Source organism: Protopterus annectens, chromosome 11.part0 (assembly GCF_019279795.1).
Source record: "Protopterus annectens isolate FY-2018-M chromosome 11.part0, PAN1.0, whole genome shotgun sequence".
In the NCBI taxonomy this organism is placed as follows: domain Eukaryota; kingdom Metazoa; phylum Chordata; order Ceratodontiformes; family Protopteridae; genus Protopterus; species Protopterus annectens.
In genome coordinates, this window is record NC_056745.1 from 214,184,800 (window position 1) to 214,206,850 (window position 22,051).

The 22,051-nt window shown below is 42.8% G+C and overlaps 1 protein-coding gene across 1 annotated transcript in view; it reads right to left on the reverse strand.

Annotated features, from left to right (window-relative positions):
- The window catches only part of METAP2 (methionyl aminopeptidase 2), a 788,177-nt gene that overhangs the window by 657,407 nt on the left and 108,719 nt on the right, over positions 1-22,051 (reverse strand). The window contains exon 3 of the mRNA XM_044087637.1: positions 3,332-3,385. Coding sequence (XP_043943572.1) covers positions 3,332-3,385 — 54 coding nt within the window. The remainder of the gene's footprint in view (positions 1-3,331; positions 3,386-22,051) is intronic.

The following is a 22,051-nucleotide window of genomic DNA, read 5'->3' on the forward strand; positions in this document are numbered from 1 at the left end:
GAAGCACCAGAATACAAGATGCCATGAACCCCAAGGCTTGAAGGACTGTCCTTGCAGTCAGCCTGGACCGTAGAGACATTTGATGGAAATAAAGAGAAAGGCTTCTTTGTTTGTCCGGGGTCAAAAAAGCCATCTGGGAAGCTGTATTCAGTCTCACACCCAGAAAGCACATGTCCTGAGAGGGTACTAGACTGGACTTTGTTTCGTTCACAGAATACCCTAGGCATCTTAACACTGCTATCACATACTGTAGATGATGAAGAAGTTCGTCCTTTTCTTGTGCAATAATCAGGCAATCGTCCAAATAAGGATAAATCTGTATTCCTCTTAAGTTTGAAAAAAGCTATCACTGGAGCCAGAACCTTTGTGAACACACTGGGCGCAGTAAATAAGCCAAAGGGCAATGCAGAGAACTGATAATGTAAATTTCCAGCCCGAAAACGCAGGTACCTCCTGCAACTGGGCCTGATAGGAACATGAAGGTAAGCCTCTTTGAGATCCAGAGTAACCATCCAGTGATCTTTTCCCAACAGAGGTAAAAGTTGTTGTAAAGTCAGCATCTTGAACTTTGGAATGTCCAGGTAAGTGTTGAGGATAGATAAATCCAAAATTGGTCTCCACGTGTTCCCTTTCTTTGGAACTAGAAACAGGCGAGAATAAAATCCTAGGCCCACTTCTGACAGAGGAACTGGCTGTATAGCTCCTATTTGAAGAAGTAAAGAAATTTGTTTGTGAGCCTCTATCCTTTGCTGAGGAGGGACGTCTGGGATGCCCTTGAAAGGAGGCATGGTATGGAAATAGAACTTGTAACCTCGGTTTATAATGTCCAATACCCATTTGTCCTGGGTGACTAAATGCCAATTTTGCTTGAAAAGAGCCAACTTTCCTCCCAAAGGAGCTGCCAGGCAAGAAGAATTTGGCAGCTGAAAATGCAGGTCATTGGGCCTGTTTACGAAAGGACTGGTCCCTGCCCTCACCAGCAGACTGAGCAGGCGAACTCCATTGTCTCGGCCTGAAGGTACTCTGAGCTCTGCCCCTACCACGCCTAGATCTACCCCTAGACTGAGAATCAGAAGAAGGGTACGTCCACCCCTTAGTAGGCCAATTTCTACTAAACTTTGGAGGTTGTACCTGCAAAAAATCTTTAACAGTCTGCATAGACTTAGCCTCGTCTTCCATTTTCTTTAAGACTGACTCCACAGGAGGACCAAACAAAACTTCAGACTGTAAAGGGGCATCCAGAATTCTAGACTTAACATGCTCAGACAAATTCTGATCCTTAAGCCAGGCGTGCCTACGAATAACTGAACCAGTGGCAGCCACCCTAGAAGAAGCCTGTAAAGCATCAAAACCACATTGCAAAGAGTGCTTTCCCACCTGTTCAGAAACATGCACTAAATCCTGCAATTCTTTACACTCTATGCCCTCTGCCAAAGCATCCACTTTAGATCTTAGCTGAGAAAGGAGGAAATTCTGATACTTCAACATATGAAACTGGCAGTTCAAAGCTCTCATTGCTAAAGTAGAAGAGGTATACACCTTCTTACCCCATCTATCCAAAGCTCTAGCTTCCTTATCCAGAGGAACCGGATTCTTAACAACAGAGGCTCTAACACCCTTAGGCCCCTGACTAATAGTTTCTGGGTCCGCCCTAGGACTCTTATAAAGATATTTATGAGCCTCAGGCACCCTGTAATACCTGTCCGGTTTAACTGGAGCAGGAGGCACAGAATCTGGATTAAGAGAAGCTTCCGAGAAAACATCTGAAACAACATCCAAAACCGGAGGTATAGCTAAGGGTCTATGCTGTGGTAAAAACAAGAACTCCCTAAGTCTCTTCCGTGAATCAGAGAAATCCTGTCCTTCCCACTTAAAATGCTCCCTCATGGAATGCAGAGTTTCTGAAAATGAAAAATCCTCTGGAGGAGAAGCAGAAGGAGTGGAATCCTCTGCATCAGAATCAGAATAAGGAAGGAAATCTTGAATGTCCTCAGCAGAAGACTCTGAATCATCTGAGGCCTGCCCCAAACTTTCCAACTCTGGCTCCATCCTGGGCCTCTTATCAGGAGGGGGCATAGAACCTCTAATTAAAGTAATCAAATCCTCTGCCATTTTAAGCATGTGCTTTTTAGGCACAGACCCTGAAGAACCAGAACTGACACCAGAGGAAGGCAAAACAGACCTGCCCTTAGAAGGAGCCTTAGAAACAGTAACAGAAGGCCTAACCACCTTAGGCATAGAAGGGAGAATAGTAACCTGAGAGGCCCCTTCAGCCTGACCTGCCTCCTGAGAGGCCACATCATGTAAAATCAAAGTTTCCCCCTGGGACTCAACAGAAACTTCAGCCGGATCCACCTGTTCAGCTGTAGCTTCTAAAGATCCGGCGTCCGTAACGGACGAATCATCCTGCCTAGGCTTTAAAGATTTGTCTTTGCGCTTCTTAGTAGAAGCAGGCGCCGGAACATCCGACGGCATATTATAATTACACCTCTTGCCAAAGACTAACCTAGCGCAATCTAACCTCCGCTTTATAGTGCGCTTATTAAACCTAGCACAAAACCGACACCCAACTACGCCGTGCTCGGTCCCAAACAAGGAATACAAAGCGAGTGGTAATCCCTATGCGGTATCTGTTTCCCACAAGAAATACAATTATTCACTTTTTCTGACATCCGGTAAGTAACTGAGGCAAGAAAAAACAAAAATATTCCCCAACGGGGTACTTAGCCCAACTTGGTATCGGTCTGAAACTCCGAAAACGAAAAATTTCAGAACGCCGAACGGCACTTGCAACGCTGCTTCTGCATCGGACCATGTGGCAAAAAAGACTGAGGATATGACGTCGGTCATGCGCCTTTATACCCTGACGCTCTGATGTCAGATCTAGGCGCCCATGACCGACGTCAGCCTAATATTTTGGTATTCGGGCCGACCGAGGACAGCGGACTACCCATAAGTAAGGACTGCAGCAATGTGAGATGAAGAACATCTACATGAACAAATAATAATGGAAACTATTACTGTATGTGCACCCTTGTCAAATTTAAAAAACGTTGCATTTAGCATTTAAAAAAACTTTATTGATGCCTCGTCACCTTAGAAACATGGCAAGGTGATTTTGCTGATAGAACAGTTCATAAACTGCTCCATTCAGCATATATACTTTGCCTAAACTTATTTATAACTGCAAATTAATTTGTTATTATTTTATAAATATTACTCAAATGCTTCACTCATATTTCCAAATCGCGACAATAAACACACACATACCAACCAATAACTATCAACAGTAATTCTTGGACTACTTCAAGATCCCAGAGTTGATACTTACGGCCTTTCTTCTTCTTTTTTTTCTTCTTTTTCTTTCCTGCATCGCCCTCAGCATCTAACAAATGAAATTGCATTAACATTAAATGTCACAAATAATGGCTCATTATTATATATAAAAATATATATCCTTTCAGTCAAGTACATAACTTGACTTATAATTCATATGACAGAAGAGTCCAATGTTTACGTTTTTTGCAATAACTGCATATTACTTAACATCTACAAAAAATGTTCATACTACTCTGTTAAAAAAAAACAGAGGCTTCAGCATAGAACGGTTTTGAAACTGACACTCATATGAGTTTGATTACAAAAAAGTGACATTACAAAAGACTGAAATATGAAAATAGCAAAATGGCTAAGAAAACAAAGCCCCACAGTCCCTCTCAACATGGGGGACTTACCAAAGAATTAAAACAGTAGCAGCAGAATTGTGAGGGGCCATCTACATGCAGAGGCAAGAAGGAATCACTGAGTTACACAATCTGGATGTCTTAATACACAGAGGATTCACATATCAGCAATCACACAAGAGTGTGCCAACTCACCAACTAACTTGCATTTACGCCTGGCACTTTAACAATGTACCCGCACTGCATTTCTTACCTAAAAGCCTGCCCTGTGTTAGCCAAACAGATGAAACTTATAATAGCTCAAAGCACATAGAACATTAATTCAAATCAAAAAGCTTATTACAGCAATCCTTTTAATACACTATCAAGTCAACTTTACCATGCTTTGACTGGCTCAGCAAGCTACAACACAATGCTTCCAAATACAGTACTGCAAAGGTGTTATCACCAAGACACTTACTGTCCTTTAAGCCACTACTTGTTTTCATTTTACTCCCTCCAAGCTGCTGACAATCAGCAGCACCCAGTGACCCTCCTCTTGAAGAGGGGAGAAGCGCGTTATGATATAATTCTTACAAGCTGGGCATTCTCAATATATGTCCTACCCTTACCTTTCCTAGTACCTGATGTGCAGTGATGTCAACGAAGTTTGCACTTATGTTTCTACCATGGATGCTCATAAAAATCCCTCTACTCACGAGGAAATTATAGGCAGGAAAGACCACACCCCACACTAAGAGGAGGAGATGCTTACTGCTCAATTCTCTCTTTTGCTACCAACTGCTACCACTAATCAAACCTGGGTTGTGGTGAGACAAAGTTCTCAGTGCTAGCAGGTCAGATTTTTTCAAGCCAATGTTCCCAAACCCATCTTGTTTATTAATTCAGTAAGAGACTTATGGTCGGTTCCATGACAGATTACCTTCAACCACTTATAATCCTAACTTTTTTTTCAAAGGAAGAAACAAGAGTGCAGCTCTGGTACTGGAAGCAAACAGTAGCTAATAACAGCAAAACAACCAGCAAATCAGCCACCAAACTCAAAACTTGTCAATGAACATGTTTAATACCAAAAGTAGGTTAAAAACATCCACAGTTAAGCTCACCTGTAACACTAAGACATCATCAGAAATATGAACGTACTACTTGTGCAAGCCATTTTAAAACTAACTGCAGAAGAGACACCTCCCATGTAAACCAATCATAACATGTAGCTGAAATCAGTGTGAAACAGAAAAATAAAGTAACACTAAAAAGAAGTCAAAACTTTTAAAACCTGAACCAAAACACTAAACTAGGCAAAAAGTTAAACAAAAAATGTTTGACGAAATAAAACCATATTCTGCTGGCTCTCCTTTTTAGTTCACTGCTGATAGAAATACGGTCATTTAAACTGGGAAAGCTGGTAGCAGTTTGTTCTGCCAGTCCCCTACATAAGAGGAATTTTGTATTTGTTCAAGAACTAGAAATGTAAACTTGGTGAATTTGTCACAAACAATGGAATGCCTGGCCAGTGCACATTTACTGTTCTCATGTTGAACACTGTAAACATTGACAGATATGCTTGCTCAAAGTGTTCTTAGTTTTTCCCACATAGAAAGCATGACACGATGCACATGTAGCCAGGTAAATAACTCTAAGAAAAGCAACTGCAAGCTCCATCATGCACAGAAGAATCAAATCTACTTTAAAAAGGGCGTCACTGTAAAGTACAGTTTTGTACCTACCATAAATGTAGATGTTCGAAGATCCACATTGCTGCAGTCCTTACACTTGGGTAGTCCGCTGTCCTCGGTTGGCCCGAATATCAAAGTATAAGGCTGACGTCGGTCAAGGCGCATTAGACTGACATCAGGACGTCAGGGTACAAATGCGCATGACCGACGTCATATCCTCAGTCTTTTCTTGCCCCAGATGTCAGAAGACCCTAAAAAGAAAGGTCAAAACCAAAAGACAGCAAACAACCAACCAACCACCCTTGCACTAATAATATGTACAAAGTATACAATATACACAATATTTACAACCCAACCCACACAACCGCCTCTAAACACAGAGGGGAAGGAGGGAGGGTAAATTGGACTGCAGCAATGTGGATCTTCGAACATCTACATTTATGGTAGGTACAAAACTGTACTATGTTCTTCATCTCACATTGCTGCAGTCCTTACACATGGGTAGAATCCCAAAGCAGAGGTAAGGGAGGATGGCAAAACTATAAAGAAGTAGCAGCTGCCAAAATGCCCTGTAAAATAGCAGTGGCAAAACCAGCCCTAGATTTAGAGTAAAGTGGAAGGTGACAATGCTTAGAGAAAGTATGCACTGAACTCCAAGTAGTTGCCTCCAAAATATCTTTAGTTGCCACCCCCCTTAAAAAGGCTGTCGAAGTGGCAGTAGCCCTAGTGGAATGAGGCCTAATCCCGGCTGGAATCTCCTTGCCATGATGGGAATAACAGAAAGCAATGCAAAACCCAATCCATTTAGAAATAGTTTGTTTTGACACAGGCTTGCCCTGAGAACTCAAAGCAAAAGAAACAAACAACTGCTGAGACTGCCTGAACCCTTTAGTTCTGCTCAAATAATATCGCAACTGCCTGTGTACATCTAAAGTGTGCAAAATCTTTTCCCCTTTATTTTGGGGATTTGCATAAAAAGTAGGCAAATGAATAGTTTGGTTTAAAGCCACACTAGAAACCACTTTAGGCATAAAGGAAGGATTAGTACGCAAAGATACCCTATCCTTATGGAAAATTAAGAAAGGCTCAACCGCCATAAGGGCCTGCAATTCAGAAACCCTTCTTGCAGAGGTAATGGCCAACAAAAAAGCAGTCTTCCATGATAAATATTTCAACTCAGTAGTAGCTGCAGGCACAAAAGGTTGTAGAGTGAGTTTCTCCAACACAAAATTGAGATCCCAAGCAGGAGTAGGAGCTCTACGTGGGGGTCTTATATTCTTTGCCCCTCTAAGAAATTGCTTGAACAAAGGATGAGAAAACAATGGTGGGTCACAGTCATAGTGAGCCGAAATTGCTGCAGCATGAACTTTAATAGAAGAGAAGGACAAACCTTTGTCCAGTAACTCAGTAAGATATTGAAGAGCCACACTTAAATTAGGCTCAGAAACATCAAATTCCTTTGCTGCACTCCAAAATAAAAATCTCTTCCATTTATCTGTGTACACTTTCCTTGTACTAGGCCTTCTAGCTTCCAAAATAACATTCAAAACTTGCTGTGGAAGTTGAGACCCTCTACGGTTCAAAACAGAATATGCCAGGCTGTTAGGTGAAGAGAGTGAAGCTTGACATTGAGTAAATGACTGTCCTCCTGAGACAACAGGTGTGGAATCGAAGGCAAAGGCCATGGAGGCTCCTGTACCAGACTTCTCAGTAATGGGTACCAGTGCTGTCGAGGCCAATCTGGAGCTATTAAAATCATCCTTGGCTTGTCCTGTCTGACCTTTAGAAGTACCTTTGGGAGGAGAGGCAGAGGAGGAAAGGCATACACATGAAGATTGCTCCAATTGAAAGAAAGAGCATCCACTTTCCAAGCTGTGGGATGAAACCTTTCGTGCAAAACTTTGGCAGCTGGTGGTTTAGTGGAGAAGCGAACAGATCTATGTCTGGAGTTCCCCATGACACTGTCAATTTCTGAAATACATGAGGATCCAATTTCCACCGTGGGGATCCATAATTGCCTGCTCAACACATCTGCTAAGGAGTTCTGTGCTCCCGGCAGAAACCTTGCCTGAAGATTTAGCTGTAAACTGAGAGCAGTCTCCCACAAAATCATTGCTTGCCTGCATAGAGGATAAGAATGTGTTCCCCCTTGCTTGTTGATGTACCACATGACAGTTGTGTTGTCTGTTAGAATCAACACCTGCCCTGGAAGAAGTAACTCCTTGAAAGCTATTAATGCAAACTGGACTGCTAACATCTCCTTCAAGTTGATATGTAGATGTTGTAGTCTGGCAGGCCACTTGTCTTGTATCCACTTTCCATTTAGATGAGCTCCCCAAGCTTTGTCCGAGGCATCTGTCGTTAGAATCTGACTCGCCTCTGGCCAGGTCACAGAGAGTCCCTTGTTTAGGTGACATTCCTGAGCCCACCACAAAAATTCCTTTTGAATGCAAGGTATTATTTGAATGACAGTGTCCAGATCCTGGCAGTGCTGTGTCCATACATTTTTGAGATACCATTGTAGCTTCCTCATATGCAGTTTGGCATTGGGAAGCACCAGAATACAAGATGCCATGAACCCCAAGGCTTGAAGGACTGTCCTTGCAGTCAGCCTGGACTGATGAGACAATTGATGAAAGTAAAGGGAGAGATTCTTTTGTTTGTCCGGGGTCAAAAAGGCCATCTGGGATGCTGTATTCAGTCTTACACCCAGAAAGCACATGTCCTGAGAGGGTACTAGACTGGACTTTATTTCGCTTCACAGAATACCCCAGGCATCTTAGCACTGCTATCACATATTCCAAATGATGAAGAAGTTCGTCCCTTCCTTGAGCCAGAATCAGGCAATCGTCCAAATAAGGATAGATCTGTATTCCTTTTAGCCTGAAGAAAGCTATCACTGGAGCCAGAACTTTCGTGAACACTCTGGGCAGTAGATAAGCCAAAGGGCAATGCAGAGAACTGATAATGAGAAGTCCCAGCCCGAAAACGCAGATACTTCCTGCAACTCTGTCTGATAGGAACATGAAGGTAAGCCTCCTTGAGATCCAAAGTTACCATCCAATGATCTTTGCCCAGCAGAGGTAAAAGCTGTTGTAACGTCAACATTTTGAACTTGGGAATGTCCAGATAAGTGTTGAGGATAGATAAATCCAAAATTGGTCTCCACGTGTTCCCCTTCTTTGGTACTAGGAACAGGCGAGAATAAAATCCTAGGCCCACTTCTGGCATAGGGACTGGCTGTATGGCCCCTATTTGAAGTAACAGAGAAATTTGTTTGTGAGCCTCTATTCTTTGCTGAGGAGGAACGTCTGGCATGCCTTTGAAAGGAGGCAAGGTATGGAAATAAAACCTGTAACCTTGGTGTATGATATCCAATACCCATCTGTCTTGGGTAATTAAACTCCAATTTTCCTTGAAAAGTGTCAACCTTCCTCCCAAAGGTGCTGCCAGACGAGAAGGCTCTGGCAGCTGAAAAGGTAGGTCATTGGGTCTGTTTACGAAAGGAATGACCCCTGCCCTCACCCGAAGACTGTGCAGGAGAACTCCCTGTTCTAGGCCTGAAAGAGCCCTGAGCTCTGCCCCTACCACGTCTAGATCTACCCCTAGACTGGGAATCATAAGAAGGATACGTCCACCCCTTGGTAGGCCAATTTCTACTAAACTTCGGAGGCTGAACCTGCAAAAAATCTTTAACAGTCTGCATAGACTTAGCCTTGTCTTCCATTTTCTTTAAGACTGCCTCAACAGGTGAACCAAACAACACATCAGATTGTAAAGGAGCATCTAAAATCCTTGTCTTAACATGGTCAGATAAATTCTGATCCCTCAGCCAGGCGTGCCTGCGAAGAACTGACCCAGTGGCAGCCACCCTAGACGAGGCCTGTACAGCATCAAAACCACATTGCAAAGAATGCTTACCCACCTGTTCAGAAACATGTACTAAATCTTGTAACTCTTTACACTCAATACCTTCCGCCAGAGCATCTACCTTAGACTTCAATTGAGAAAGTAGGTAGTTTTGGTATTTCAACATGTGAAACTGGCAATTCAAGGCCCTCATAGCAAGGGTGGAAGAAGTATAGACTTTCTTTCCCCATCTATCCAAAGCCCTGGCCTCTTTATCTGGAGGAACCGGATTTTTAACAACAGAAGCCTTAACACCCTTAGGCCCCTGACTAACAGTTTCTGGGTCCGCCCTAGGACTCTTAAAAAGATACTTATGAGCTTCAGGCACCCTGTAATACCTATCCGGTTTAACAGGAGCAGGAGGCAAAGAATCAGGATTAAGAGAAGCCTCTGCAAACACATCTTCCACAACATCCAGAACAGGAGGTATAGCCAAAGGCCTATGCTGGGGTAAAACAAAAATTCCCTAAGCCTTTTCCTGGAATCAGAGAAGTCCTGACCTTCCCACTTAAAATGCTCCCTCATGGAGTGAAGAGTCTCTGAAAAAGAAAAATCCTCAGGAGGAGAAGCAGAAGGAGTAGAATCATCCACATCAGAATCAGAATAAGGAGAATACTCCTGCAAGTCTTCAGTCAAGACTCTGAAACATCCGAAGCCTGCTCAAAACTCCCTAACTAAGGTTCCACCCTAGGTCTCTTATCAGGAGGGGCAAAGAACCTCTAATCAAAGTAATCAAATCTTCTGCCATTTTAAGCATATGCTTCTTGGGCACAGATCCTGAAGAACTAGGAGTGACACCAACTGAAGCTAAACCTGGCCTGCCTCTGGGAGAAGCCTTGGAAACAGAAGGAGAAGGCCTAACCACCCTAGGAAGGGAGGGGAGTACAGTAACCTGAGAGGCCCCTTCAGCCTGACCTGCCTCCTGAGAGGCCACATCCTGCAATAACAAAGTCTCCCCCTGGGACTCCAGAGAAACCTCCGGTGGAGCCCCCGGCTCCACCGACACCTCTAAAGAACCGGCGTCCGGTACGAACGGCTCTTCTTGCCTGGGCTTAGCTGCTTTGTCCTTGCGCTTCTTCGAAGAAGCGGACGTCGGAGCATCCGACGGCATATTATAATTGCACCGCTTCCCGAAGACTAACCTGGCACAATCTAACCTTCTCTTAATAGTGCGCTTATTGCATCTAGCACAAAAGCGACACCCAACAACGTCGTGCTCAGGCCCTAAACAAGGAATACACAAAGTATGATAATCTCTATGCGGTATCTGCTTCCCACAAGAAATACAGTTATTCACTTTTTCTGACATCCGGTAAACCACTGAGGCAAGAAAAAAACAAAATATTCCCCAACGGGGTACTTAGCCAACTTTGACTCGGTCTGAAACTCCGAATTCGAAAAATTTCAGAACGCCGAACGGCACTTGCAACGCTGCTTCTGCATCGGACCATGCAGCAAAAAAGACTGAGGATATGACGTCGGTCGTGCGCATTTGTACCCTGACATCCTGATGTCAGTCTAATGCGCCTTGACCGACGTCAGCCTTATACTTTGATATTCGGGCCGACCGAGGACAGCGGACTACCCAAGTGTAAGGACTGCAGCAATGTGAGATGAAGAACATCAAGTGTTTAAGTAAGGGCGCTGATGACAATGCCCACATCTCCTGGTAGATAAAAATCCCTTGATGATGATCAATAGGTTTTTTTATAGATAAAAGATGGTGATTGAAAAAAAAAAAAAACTCTGATTCTTTCATCACATTGTAGCATGAACCAGTTCTTCCGCAAAATCTTTACAATGTCCTTGACATACAAAGTGTAATGCAGGACCATATTAGTTTGGCCATTAAAACCAATTTGTCATTCCTGTCGAGCTGACTCAACCCTTTCTTGATGATTGGGACATATTTAGCATTTCTCTCTGCCCATATCTAGTCTCTTGATTTAATCCAGACGTGGTGGGGGGCAGCCATGGTCCAAAAACATGGATCTTAAAATGTTGAATTGTTCAAGACACACTACATTATTAGAGGTTAACCGAGATGTTCTGATAGCTTGGCTTTTTACTACCCCCCCCTTCTGAAGAAAGGGGTAGCAACTGGTGAAAAAAATGATGTTACAATAAGTGGACTTCCTATAAATCCTGGTTGTGAATTCCTCATTAACTCCTTTTCTGATGTCAATGACAAGATAATTAATCTGGTCACATTCAAAGGAATATGTGAACTTTAAAAAGGAGGTGCTGGCTTGTGACTGTAGTATGAATTCAAGTTCACCGACACTTTCTTCCCAAATGACAAGTAGATCGAGGTATCTGAAGTAGCTAGCACATTTAGAAAAAAGGAGGAGTTTAAAAAGCGATTCCCATCTTAAGACGACAGCATTTGCAAACATGGAGGTGCATGCGGCCCCTATAGCCACTCCAAGAGCCTGCTTGTAAAATTCATCCTCAAAGATCAGAAAGTTGTTGTTTAACACCAAGTCTATGAATTCACTAACCAATTCATCATGCTTCAGAAAGTAAGCCAAATCATTTTACAATCTCTCTGAACCACTCCACCCCCAGGTCGTGGGGTATTACTGTAAATAAACGTACATCACAAGTAATCAAAAGGAACTCAACTTTTGCTGGTATTCCCTTCAGTTTACCCAGAAGGTCCCATGAGTCTCTTATAATGTGTGGGAAAGAAACAGGTTTTTCAATTTTTGGTCTATAAACTTGGCCAGAAGCTCTGTAACTGATCCACTAGCAGCTACAATTGGGTATAAGGGGGGGGGGGGTAAGACGGATTGGAGTGGATTTGGGGAATACCAAAAATCTTTGGAATAACAGAAAAATCAACTCTAAGGAAGTTGCCAAAGTTAAAAACTGAAAGGACAAGAAATTACTCAGGGATGACTCAGATGTTCATAACAGAACTGTATATCCTGCTCTTCCAGGTACAACAAACAAAAGCAACCTTCTGTGCAGAGTCTGCATGTCCTCCCAGCGTTCGCGTGGGTTTCCTCTGGATGTTCCTGTTTCCTCCCACATTCCAAAGACTTGCATCTGGAGCATTTCTTCTGGGACTCGGCTGAAAATGGGATCTGTCCCAGTTGGACTTTCCTGGTAAACAAATGTTAAATAATAAATAAAAATCCTTCCCTCCCCTGTCATACCAAGACTACATCATTATGAGATGAGCATGCAATGGCAACGTTAAGCGAGACACCCCTACTTGTAAAGGGACATGCTCCTCATTCTTCCTTTGTTTTATATTCTGAAAGTCACCTCTCATCACTACCATCAGTGCTCATGCCTGGGCATGCAATCCCAGCATGTTGTCAAAATCTCCTGACTCAAACAAGAGGACTAGGAATTACAGCATCATTTCTCTTTTGCCCATCATAAGCTCACAAATGTCAAGAAGGCTAATGAATTTGCGTTGCCTGGGTCAAGTCAGTTCTTTCCCCAATTACGCCATGCATCCAACCTACCTGTTTTCTTCTTTCGGCTTTTCCCAGTTAGGAGTCGCCACAGCTGATCACCTGTCCGCTCATGATTGGCAGTAGTTTTTTTTTTTTTACGGTGTCAAGTTGCCAGCCCGGCGCCCAACCTTTCACGGAAAATGCACTCACTCACACTCACTCACTCACACCTAGGACCAATTTAGAGTGTCCAATCCACCTACAGCATGTCTATGGGATGTGGGAGGAAACCGGAGCACCCAGAGGAAACCCACATGACCACAGGGAGGCCATGCAGACTCCACACAGAAGGCACCCCAGCCAAGGATTGAACCGGAGAACCTCTTGTTGTGAGGAGACGACACTAACCTCTGCACCACCGTGGCCACCCCCCAACCTACCTGTTATCCTAACTGGAATCCTTTCATTTAGGATAACTGTATTATTAACACCCTGTTAACTAAGCTTCTGCAAATCTGCTTTTTACAGCTAGATTTGATTATCAGAATGTTTACACCATAACAGCCTAGGTCATGAAGAGAAATGGCCCTCTGACTAGCTGACTTACACAGTTAATAAATGAACAAAATAAATTAAAAATGATCTGGAAATACACATACAGCACCATGGCTGATGATGAATAGAAGACTAACTGCATCCATAGCCACAATTAAAACATACTTTATGTCAATTAAATAAGCTATTCAAAACAAAGGCTAAGTCAGCAACTCCACCATACATTCGAGTCCAGTGAAGAGGGTATGAAGTACAGAAAGTACAACAAGTTGCACTTATCATAACAGTAGACGTCTGAGGAAATCACTCCTGCAGTAGCCTAAGCTATATGGGTTATAGCCTAGCAAGGCTATAACAGCTCTCCAGTCTTCTGAAGTCTTGTTCTTCCTCCCACATGTGCCCAGGCTGGTGCAGCTCGAGTTCCAGAGGAAGAAGATAGCAGGCTACGCATTAAAACTCAAGATTTTCTTGTCTCCCAAAAAGGATAAAGCTTACTGTCTTGACAAAAATATATACTATAAATATGAATACATACATAAATACAATAAGCACACACAGCTACATACAGAAAAAGGAAGATGGTGAGAGGGTGTGGCTACTGCAGCAGTGGTTTCATCACACATCTACCTGTATGTCAATTGCAACTTACAACTGTACTGTTCATCATAAACCACTGCTGCAGAAGCCTTCTGTATATGGGTAGATCTCCAAAGCATATCCAACCAGGGAAGATGAGGCATTAAGATCCAGGAGCCCATGGAGAATGCTAGCCTGTTCTGGACCTAGAAAAGGAATCCAGTTCGTAGTCCACCTCTTTCCTGTATGCCACTGAATACAATGATCTAGGACAGTGTGCCTTGACCTTACCTGAAGTGAACAAATAGCAAGAGACAAACATCTGGAAAGTCTGTTTTGACACAGGTTGTCCTTTCTTTGTCCCATCATAGGAGATAAATAGCTGTTCAGCTTTCCTAAAGGACTCAGTTCAGTCAAAAATAATACCAAAGTAAGTTGCCTGTGCAAATCCAGCATATGAAGAATCATTTTTCCATGACTTTTTCAGTTCAAGAAAGAAAACAGACAGATGGATACCTTGATTTGAGGTAAACTCTGAAATTACTTTTGACATGAATGAGGGATTTGTTCTTCAAGTAACCCTATCTTTATAGGAAACCAAATATAACCCCATGTAGTTGCCACCCATTTCCTAGGTTGTCTAACAGCCAAAACCCATTTCAAAGACTAAGATGAAAAGAGACGATCCACTGGCAGACATGCTGAAATGGCAGATAAAAACTTTACAGAGGAATAAGAAAGATCCAAACAGAGAAACACACAAATCCCGAATAACCAGTAGTACAGAATCCTTGAACAGGCCTAATTTATTAGTACAGCACCAAATCATTTTCATTTAGCAACACAAGACCCTTAGTAGCAGCATTCTTACCTCCTTTAATACCTGCTGTGCATCCTAATTAACAATGTGCCTAAAAGGTATTAAAAAAAAAAAAAATCATCCAAAACAGTCAGTTGTAGTTTCTGACTGGAGAATACCAAACTCTTGCAACAATTTCCTTTGGCCAATTGCATAATGGAAAACCACTTCTGTCTGGGCCAAAAAGGAATTTCCAAAATAATCTTTGGGCAATCCTCAATCTTCAGAATATCCCTGGCTATCTCTGGAAGAGGCTGAAATGGGGTCTATATTTGAACACCGAACTTTCAAAATTTTGTGTGTTCTAATATAGACACGTTTTCAGTGAACGCTGAAAATATCGATGAAACAGAAAACCAAATTTTTTCCTAGGGAAAGAATTCGGTTGTCCGTTTCTGTTGCTTCAGTATTTTCAGCGCTGTGCTGGAAAGTTACGGGTTGGGTTCAGGTAAGTGTGTGATTGTGTGGACATGAGGGTTAGGGCAGGTTAGGTGAGTTAGGGTTAGGGCGCAGGTCAGGTAAGTATGCGACTGTGAGGACGTGAGGACTGTGCGATAGTGACGGACCTTAGGATAGGGGTTTGGGTTAAGGTACATGGTTAGTTAGTGGTGTATGTATAGTTTAGTGTAGGGTTAGGTGTAAGAGTTTAGGTGTATGTGTGTGGATTGCTGTTTGTTTGGTGTGCTTGTGTTGTGTGTATGTTTTGGAACAGCAAATTTTTTCCTAGGGAAAAATTTGCTGTTCTGTATGTTCGACGTTTTAAATTTTCGATTAATGGGGTTCGATATTAGAACACTCAAAATTTTTAAAGTTCGGTGTTCTAATATATAGACCCCCTGAAATGCATACAAGAACATTCCCTTTCATGGGAATGAAAAGGAATAGAGCTTTTCCAGGCATGCCTACAATGGGTCCTAGAACAGAATATGTTTATTTGCCTGCTTTGAAAGAAGGCAAATAGATTTATTTGAAGTGTTCCCAACATCCGGACCAAATTCTTAAAGACAACCTCATTTTATTTACATTCATGGTGGTTGTCCTGGTCCTGCTCCACTTACTTGACACATTTTGCTGTGATAGAATGTAGGAAGCTTGGAGAGTTAAGACCATGCTAAACTCTCCAAGCTCCCAAGCCACCACAGCCAGCTTGGACAGAGGGTAAAGACCTGGTGCCTCCTTGTTTAAGCACCACATCACTGAGGTGTCTCTGTAACTGCAAAAGCCCTGGTGACCACAGATGAGATTCCATAGCATGGATCATAGCCAACATCCTTTTCAAATTTATGGGCTATGTCCAGTCTAAAGACTCTTCACTTTTAACACCATTGATACAGCTCTCAATGCAAAATTCAATGCATCTGTTAGATTGAGCGGGGGTATGAATAAACCATGGGAAAACTGTTTCAGAAAAATCTGCTTTCTCCACCAAAGCAGCTCTCACTTCAAAACACCCAAAACTGGGATCTGAAAATCCAGTGGGTGGGTTTGTTGGGTCCTAGCTTTTAAGAACCATTGTTTTTCTCTCTCTCTCTCTCTCAAGTGCAACCCAGTCAAGAGGAATCACACAAATCATATGCCATGAAACGTAAAATCCCAAGATACTCTCTAACTGAAGTCTGACTGACTGGAGAAAAGAAATTTTCAAAGTCAGGTTTAGGAGATTTGTAACCCATCAGGGGGGGGGGGGGGGCACTGGAAACATATGCAACTCATCTAAATAAGGAAATATGTGAAATCCATGCAGTCTGCAATGACCCACCACCAATGCCACACAATTTGTGTATATCCTTGGAGCAATGTTGAGAAAGTACATTTGTGTACACTTACCATAAATGTAGATGTTCGAGTGTATTCACTGTTGCAGTCATTACATTTGGGTAATCTGCTGGCAGGTTGCCCTCAGTCGGCCTGAATTCCAAAGTCTTGGGTCCTGCGTCGGTTGCTGTCTCCTCTTCCATGACATCAGGTCGTCAGGCGTATAAAACATGCAGCCAACGCCATTTTCTTTAGTTTTTCTTGCCCCAGATGTCAGGTGCCCCCAAAAAGGTAGCAAAAATATATAAAAAAAAAAAAAAATATATATATATATATATATATATATATATATATATATATACATATATACACACATACATACACACACACTATATATATATATATATATATATATATATATATATATATATATATATATATATATATACACATACACACACACACACACACACACACACACACACACACACACACACACACACACACACACACACACACACACACACACAAATATAAACTTTACCTTCATCTACAAGCAAACACACCACATAGGTTGTAGAAGATAGAGAAGGAAAGTTAAACTCCAGAATGACTGGGGGATGGCGGGCAGGTAACCTGGACTGCAACAGTGAATATACTCTAACATCTACATTTATGGCAAGTGTACACAACTGTACTATGTTCTTCGTGTTTCACTGTTGCAGTCATTACATTTGGGTAGAATCCCAAAGCTATGGTTGGGAGGCTGGAGCTAAACAGCATTAGGTGCAGCTATAAGGCCCTGCAGAACTGCAGTGGCAAAGCTTGCCCTGGACTTAGAGTAGAGAGGCAAATGATAATGCTTTGTAAAGGTGTTAACAGAACTCCAAGTGGCAGCCTTTAGAATGTCTTTGGTTGGTACTCCTCTGAGAAAGGCTGCTGAAGTAGCTGCAGCTCTGGTGGAATGAGACCTAATGCCCTTGGGCACAGGTTTACCATGGTGTAAATAGCAGAAACAGATGCAGTGGCATATCCACTTTGAAATTGTCTGCTTTGAAATGGCCATTCCTTCTGATCCTGCAGCATATGTTACTAGTAATTGCTCAGTTTTTCTTAGAGCTTTAGTCCTGCTTAAGAATCTTAGCTGTCTGTGTACTTCCAATGAATGCAGAATTCTCTCCCACTTGTTCTGCTGATTTGGATAAAAGGTTGGCAGATTAATTGTTTGGTTAAGAGCCACACTGGAAACCACCTTAGGCATAAATGTAGGATTTGTCCTCAGAGACACCCTGTCTGGGTAAAATATGATAAAAGGCTCTACAGCCATGAGGGCTTGTAGCTCTGAAACTCTTCTTGCTGAAGTAAATGCTAGGAGCAGAGCTGTTTTCCACGATAAGAACTTTATATCAGCGGTAGCAGCTGGTTCAAATGGAGGAAGGGTGAGCTTTTCCAATACATAATTGAGGTCCCATGCAGGTAATGGTGATCTTCTAGGAGGTCTTAAATTTCTGGGTCTTCTAAGATACTGCTTTAGTAAAGGATGAGAAAAGATTGGTGGCTCTGTATTGTAATGAGCCGAAATGGCAGAGGCATGGATTTTAATTGGAGAGAAAGATAGGCCTTTGTCAAGCATCTCAGTTAAGTATTGTATAATCTGAGGAATATTTAGTTCTGCTGTATCAGTTCCTTGTGCTGGATTCCAAGCACAGAATCTCTTCCATTTATCAGCATAAGATTTTCTAGTACTAGGCCTTCTGGCTTCCAAAATGACATCCATCACAGCTTTACTGAGAGGAGTTGTTTGTATAACTACATGATCAGCCATGCTGCCAGGTTCAGTGTCTGGAGTTGATTGTGCAGGATCCGATTATTTTGCTGGGACAGTAGTTGAGGTCTTTGAGGCAAGGTCCAAGCTGTGTATTGAGACAAGTTCCTTAGGACTGGGTACCAGTATTGGCGTGGCCAGTCTGGGGCAATTAGTATCATCTTTGGTTTCTCTTGTCTGACTTTTAGGAGGACCTTGGGAAGAAGAGGCAGAGGAGGAAAGGCGTAAACTGATAGGGTGTCCACTTTCCATGCTGGTCTGTGATAAGTCCTTGTGCAGAATCTTTTCAATTGATAATTTTGAGGAGAGGCAAATAGATCTATGTCTGGGCTCCCCCATTTCTCTGTTATCATGCTGAAGACTTGTGGATTTAGTTTCCACTTGTGAGGGTCCATAAGGTTTCTGCTTAAATCGTCTGCCAGAGTAATTTGCTTTCCTGGCAGGAATTGAGCTTGGAGATGTATTTGGTAGGTCAAAGCTGTGTCCCACAGTGCCATGGCTAATCTGCAAAGGGGGTATGAGTGCGTGTCCCCTTGCTTGTTTATATACCACATGACCGTGTTGTTGTCAGTCTTTATCAGTAGTTGTCCTGGATGAAGTAAGTCCTTGAAGGCGGTTAGGGCATTTTGAACAGCTAGCATCTCTTTCTGGTTGATATGTAGATGCACTTGTTTTGGGGTCTATATGCCCTGAATGCATCTTCCTGCTATGTGGGCCCCCCAGGCATAATTTGATGCGTCTGTTAAGGTTTGGCTGGCAGGGGGTAGAGTGAAGGCCCGTCCCATGTTTTGGTGACATGCCTTTGCCCACCATAGAAACTTCTGTTATAGGCAGGATATGAGAGGAATCATTGTTTCCAGACTCTGAGAATGTTGACTCCATAAACTTTTTAGGTACCACTGACGTTTCCTCATATGCAGTCTCACATATGGAATCAGTAGGATGCAGGATGCCATGAAGCCCAAAGCCTGCAGAATTTGTCTTGCAGATAACTGGGTTTTTGTCGCCATCAGTTTGAAGTAAGTAGTCAGTTGCCTTTGCTTGTCTGGTGTGAGGTAAGCCATCTGGGCAGTTGTATTCAAATTTGCACCCAGGAATGTTAACTTTTGAGAGAGTACCAGTTGTGATTTTCTTTCATTTATTGTGTACCCTAGGCATGTTAGAGGCCTTTTCACAAACGCCAGGTGCTGAACAAGAATGTCCTTGCTCTCTGCTTGAATGAGAGTCATCCAAGTAAGGGTATATTTGTATACTTTTTTGTCTGCAAAATGCAATTGCTGGCACCAGGCACTTTGTGAAGATCCTGGGCGCAGTAGATAAGCCAAAGGGCAGTGCAGAGAAATGGTAATGCATTAAGCCAGCCTTGAATCTGAGGTATCTTCTGCACGATTATCTTATTGGGACATATAGGTATGCCTCTTTTAGGTCTAATGTCACCAGCCAAGCATTCTTGCCCATCATGGGCAGAAGCTTCTGCAAAGTCAGCATTTTGAATTTTGGAATGTCCAGGTATGTGTTCAAAATTGATAAATCCAGTATTGGTCGCCAGGCCTTGTCCTTTCTGGGTACCAAGAACAGTCCTGAGTAAAAACCTTGTCCTTTTTCCTGTTCTGGTACTGGCTGAATGCCCCCCCATATCAGTGAAGGATGTAACCTGTTTCTGTGCCTCTGCCCACAGATCTTTGGGCAGATCTAGCCAACCGTTTGCCATTGGCAGAGTGTGGAAATTGAATCTGTATCCCTGTGATACTATGTTTAGTGCCCACTTGTCCAGGGTTATTAACTGCCAATTTTGAGCAAAAAGAGCTAATTTTCCCTCTAAGGGTGCTGCCAAAAGATAAGTGCTTGGTGTAGGCAGAGGGAAGTCATTGGGACTGTTTTCTGTAGGTTTGCGCTTTATCTCCTCCAGATTTGGAGGTAGAAGCGCCCCACTGCTTTGACCTGTATGAATCTTGCACCTGGTATCTGGAACCCTTAGGGTGTCTGGATTTGCCCCTTTGAGCTCTGTCTGACACAGGAAAGGACCAATTCTTTGTAGGCCAGTGTCTTGGTGGCTGCACTTGTAAGAAGTCTTTAACAGTTTGCATACTTAGCTTTGTCTTCCATTTTCTTTAAAACGTCTTCTGCCTTAATATCAAACAGAGTATCATGCTGTAAAGGTGCATCTAGCAATTTAGCTTTAACATGATCAGGCAAATTTTGTTCCTTTAACCAGACATGCCTCCAAATCACAGATCCAATAGCTGCCTCTAAGGGGTTAAAACCACATTATAAAGTATGCTTTCCAACCTGTTCAGCTACTTGCAATAATTCCTGCAATTCTTTATTTTCCGCACATTCAGAAATCAACATCATTTTCTGTTTCAGCAATCCCATACCATGTTGTTGATACTTGAGCATATGAAATTGACAGTTTAAGGCTCCGACTGCCAAGGTTGCAGATGTATAAACCTCCCCCCCCCCATCTGTCCAGTGCCCTTGAATCTCTGTCAGAGGGGGTAAGATGTTTTGCGGCTGAGGCCTTAACTCCCTTTAGACCCTGTGAAATAGTTTCAGGATCAGCAGCAGGGTTTCTAAATAAAAATTTATGTGAGTCAGGGACCCTGTAATATCGGTCAGGCTTACTGGGAGCCGGAGGTAAGGAGTCAGGGGTCAAGCTTGACTCCGAAAACACATCATCCACAATGTCTAAAACGGGAGGAATGGTTAAAGGCCTGTGCTGAGGGAGAAGGAAATCCCTGAGCCTCTTTTTTTGATTCTGAGAAATCTTGACTCTCCCAGTGAAAATGCTCCTTGAAAGTATGCAAGGTTTCCCCAAATGAAAAATCCTCAGGAAGAGAAGCAGATGGTATAGACTCCTCTGCATCAGAATCCTCAGAGAGGTATAGATAATTCCTGATCAGAAGAGGAATCAGAAGAAATAGAAACCCGATCTGAAGATTCATAATCAGTGTCTTGCCTAGGCCTCTTATCTGGAGGGGGATGGGTACCCCTGATAAAGGTAATAAGGTCTTCAGCCATTTTGATCATCTGTTTTTTAGGCATAGAGGCCTGTGCATGTGGCTCATGCATCGTTTTTTTAGTTTTAGAAGTTGCTTTTGTCTTTGGTTTTGCAGCTGTTGTCGGTTTGATATACAAATGTTGAGGTCTGAATACACCCTCAGAAGCCGGTGCCTGCTCATTGGCTCCGGACCCATCAGCGGGAGATACATCCGTCGGTCCAATACCTTGAGTATCTTGCAGCATGCCGAACTCCACATGGGTGTCGGTAGAGGCCTGCGACTCGAAGGTAGCGGGTATCAGGGGCTGCAAAAGCGCCTGAGTACCCGCGAACCGGCGACTGGCTTCGTTGTCGGTTTTGGATCTTGACTGCCTTTCTCTGTCCTTTTCTATGCATTTTTTATCTACTCCGGTAGTCTGATTGCTATCTGACAACATTTCTGGGTAGTTTAATCTGTTTCCAAAATACTTTGAGGCAAAAATATACCGACGCTTAATAGTACGTTGGTTAAATCTAGCACAAAACCGACAGCCAGGCACGTTGTGATCAGGGCCTAGGAAAGGAATACAGTACAAATGGAAATCCTTATGAGGTATTTGCTTACCACAAGTAACACAATTATTAACTTTTTCTGACATCGGTATGGAGTAAGAAAAAAAAGTTTCCCCAACGGAGTACTTAGCTTTATTGAAGACTTCAGTTCTGAAACTCAAACTCTAATATTTCAGCAGTCGGCTGACCGGCACTTGCGAAATGCTTCTGCTTTGGGCACCACACGGCAAGAAAGACTAAAGAAAATGAC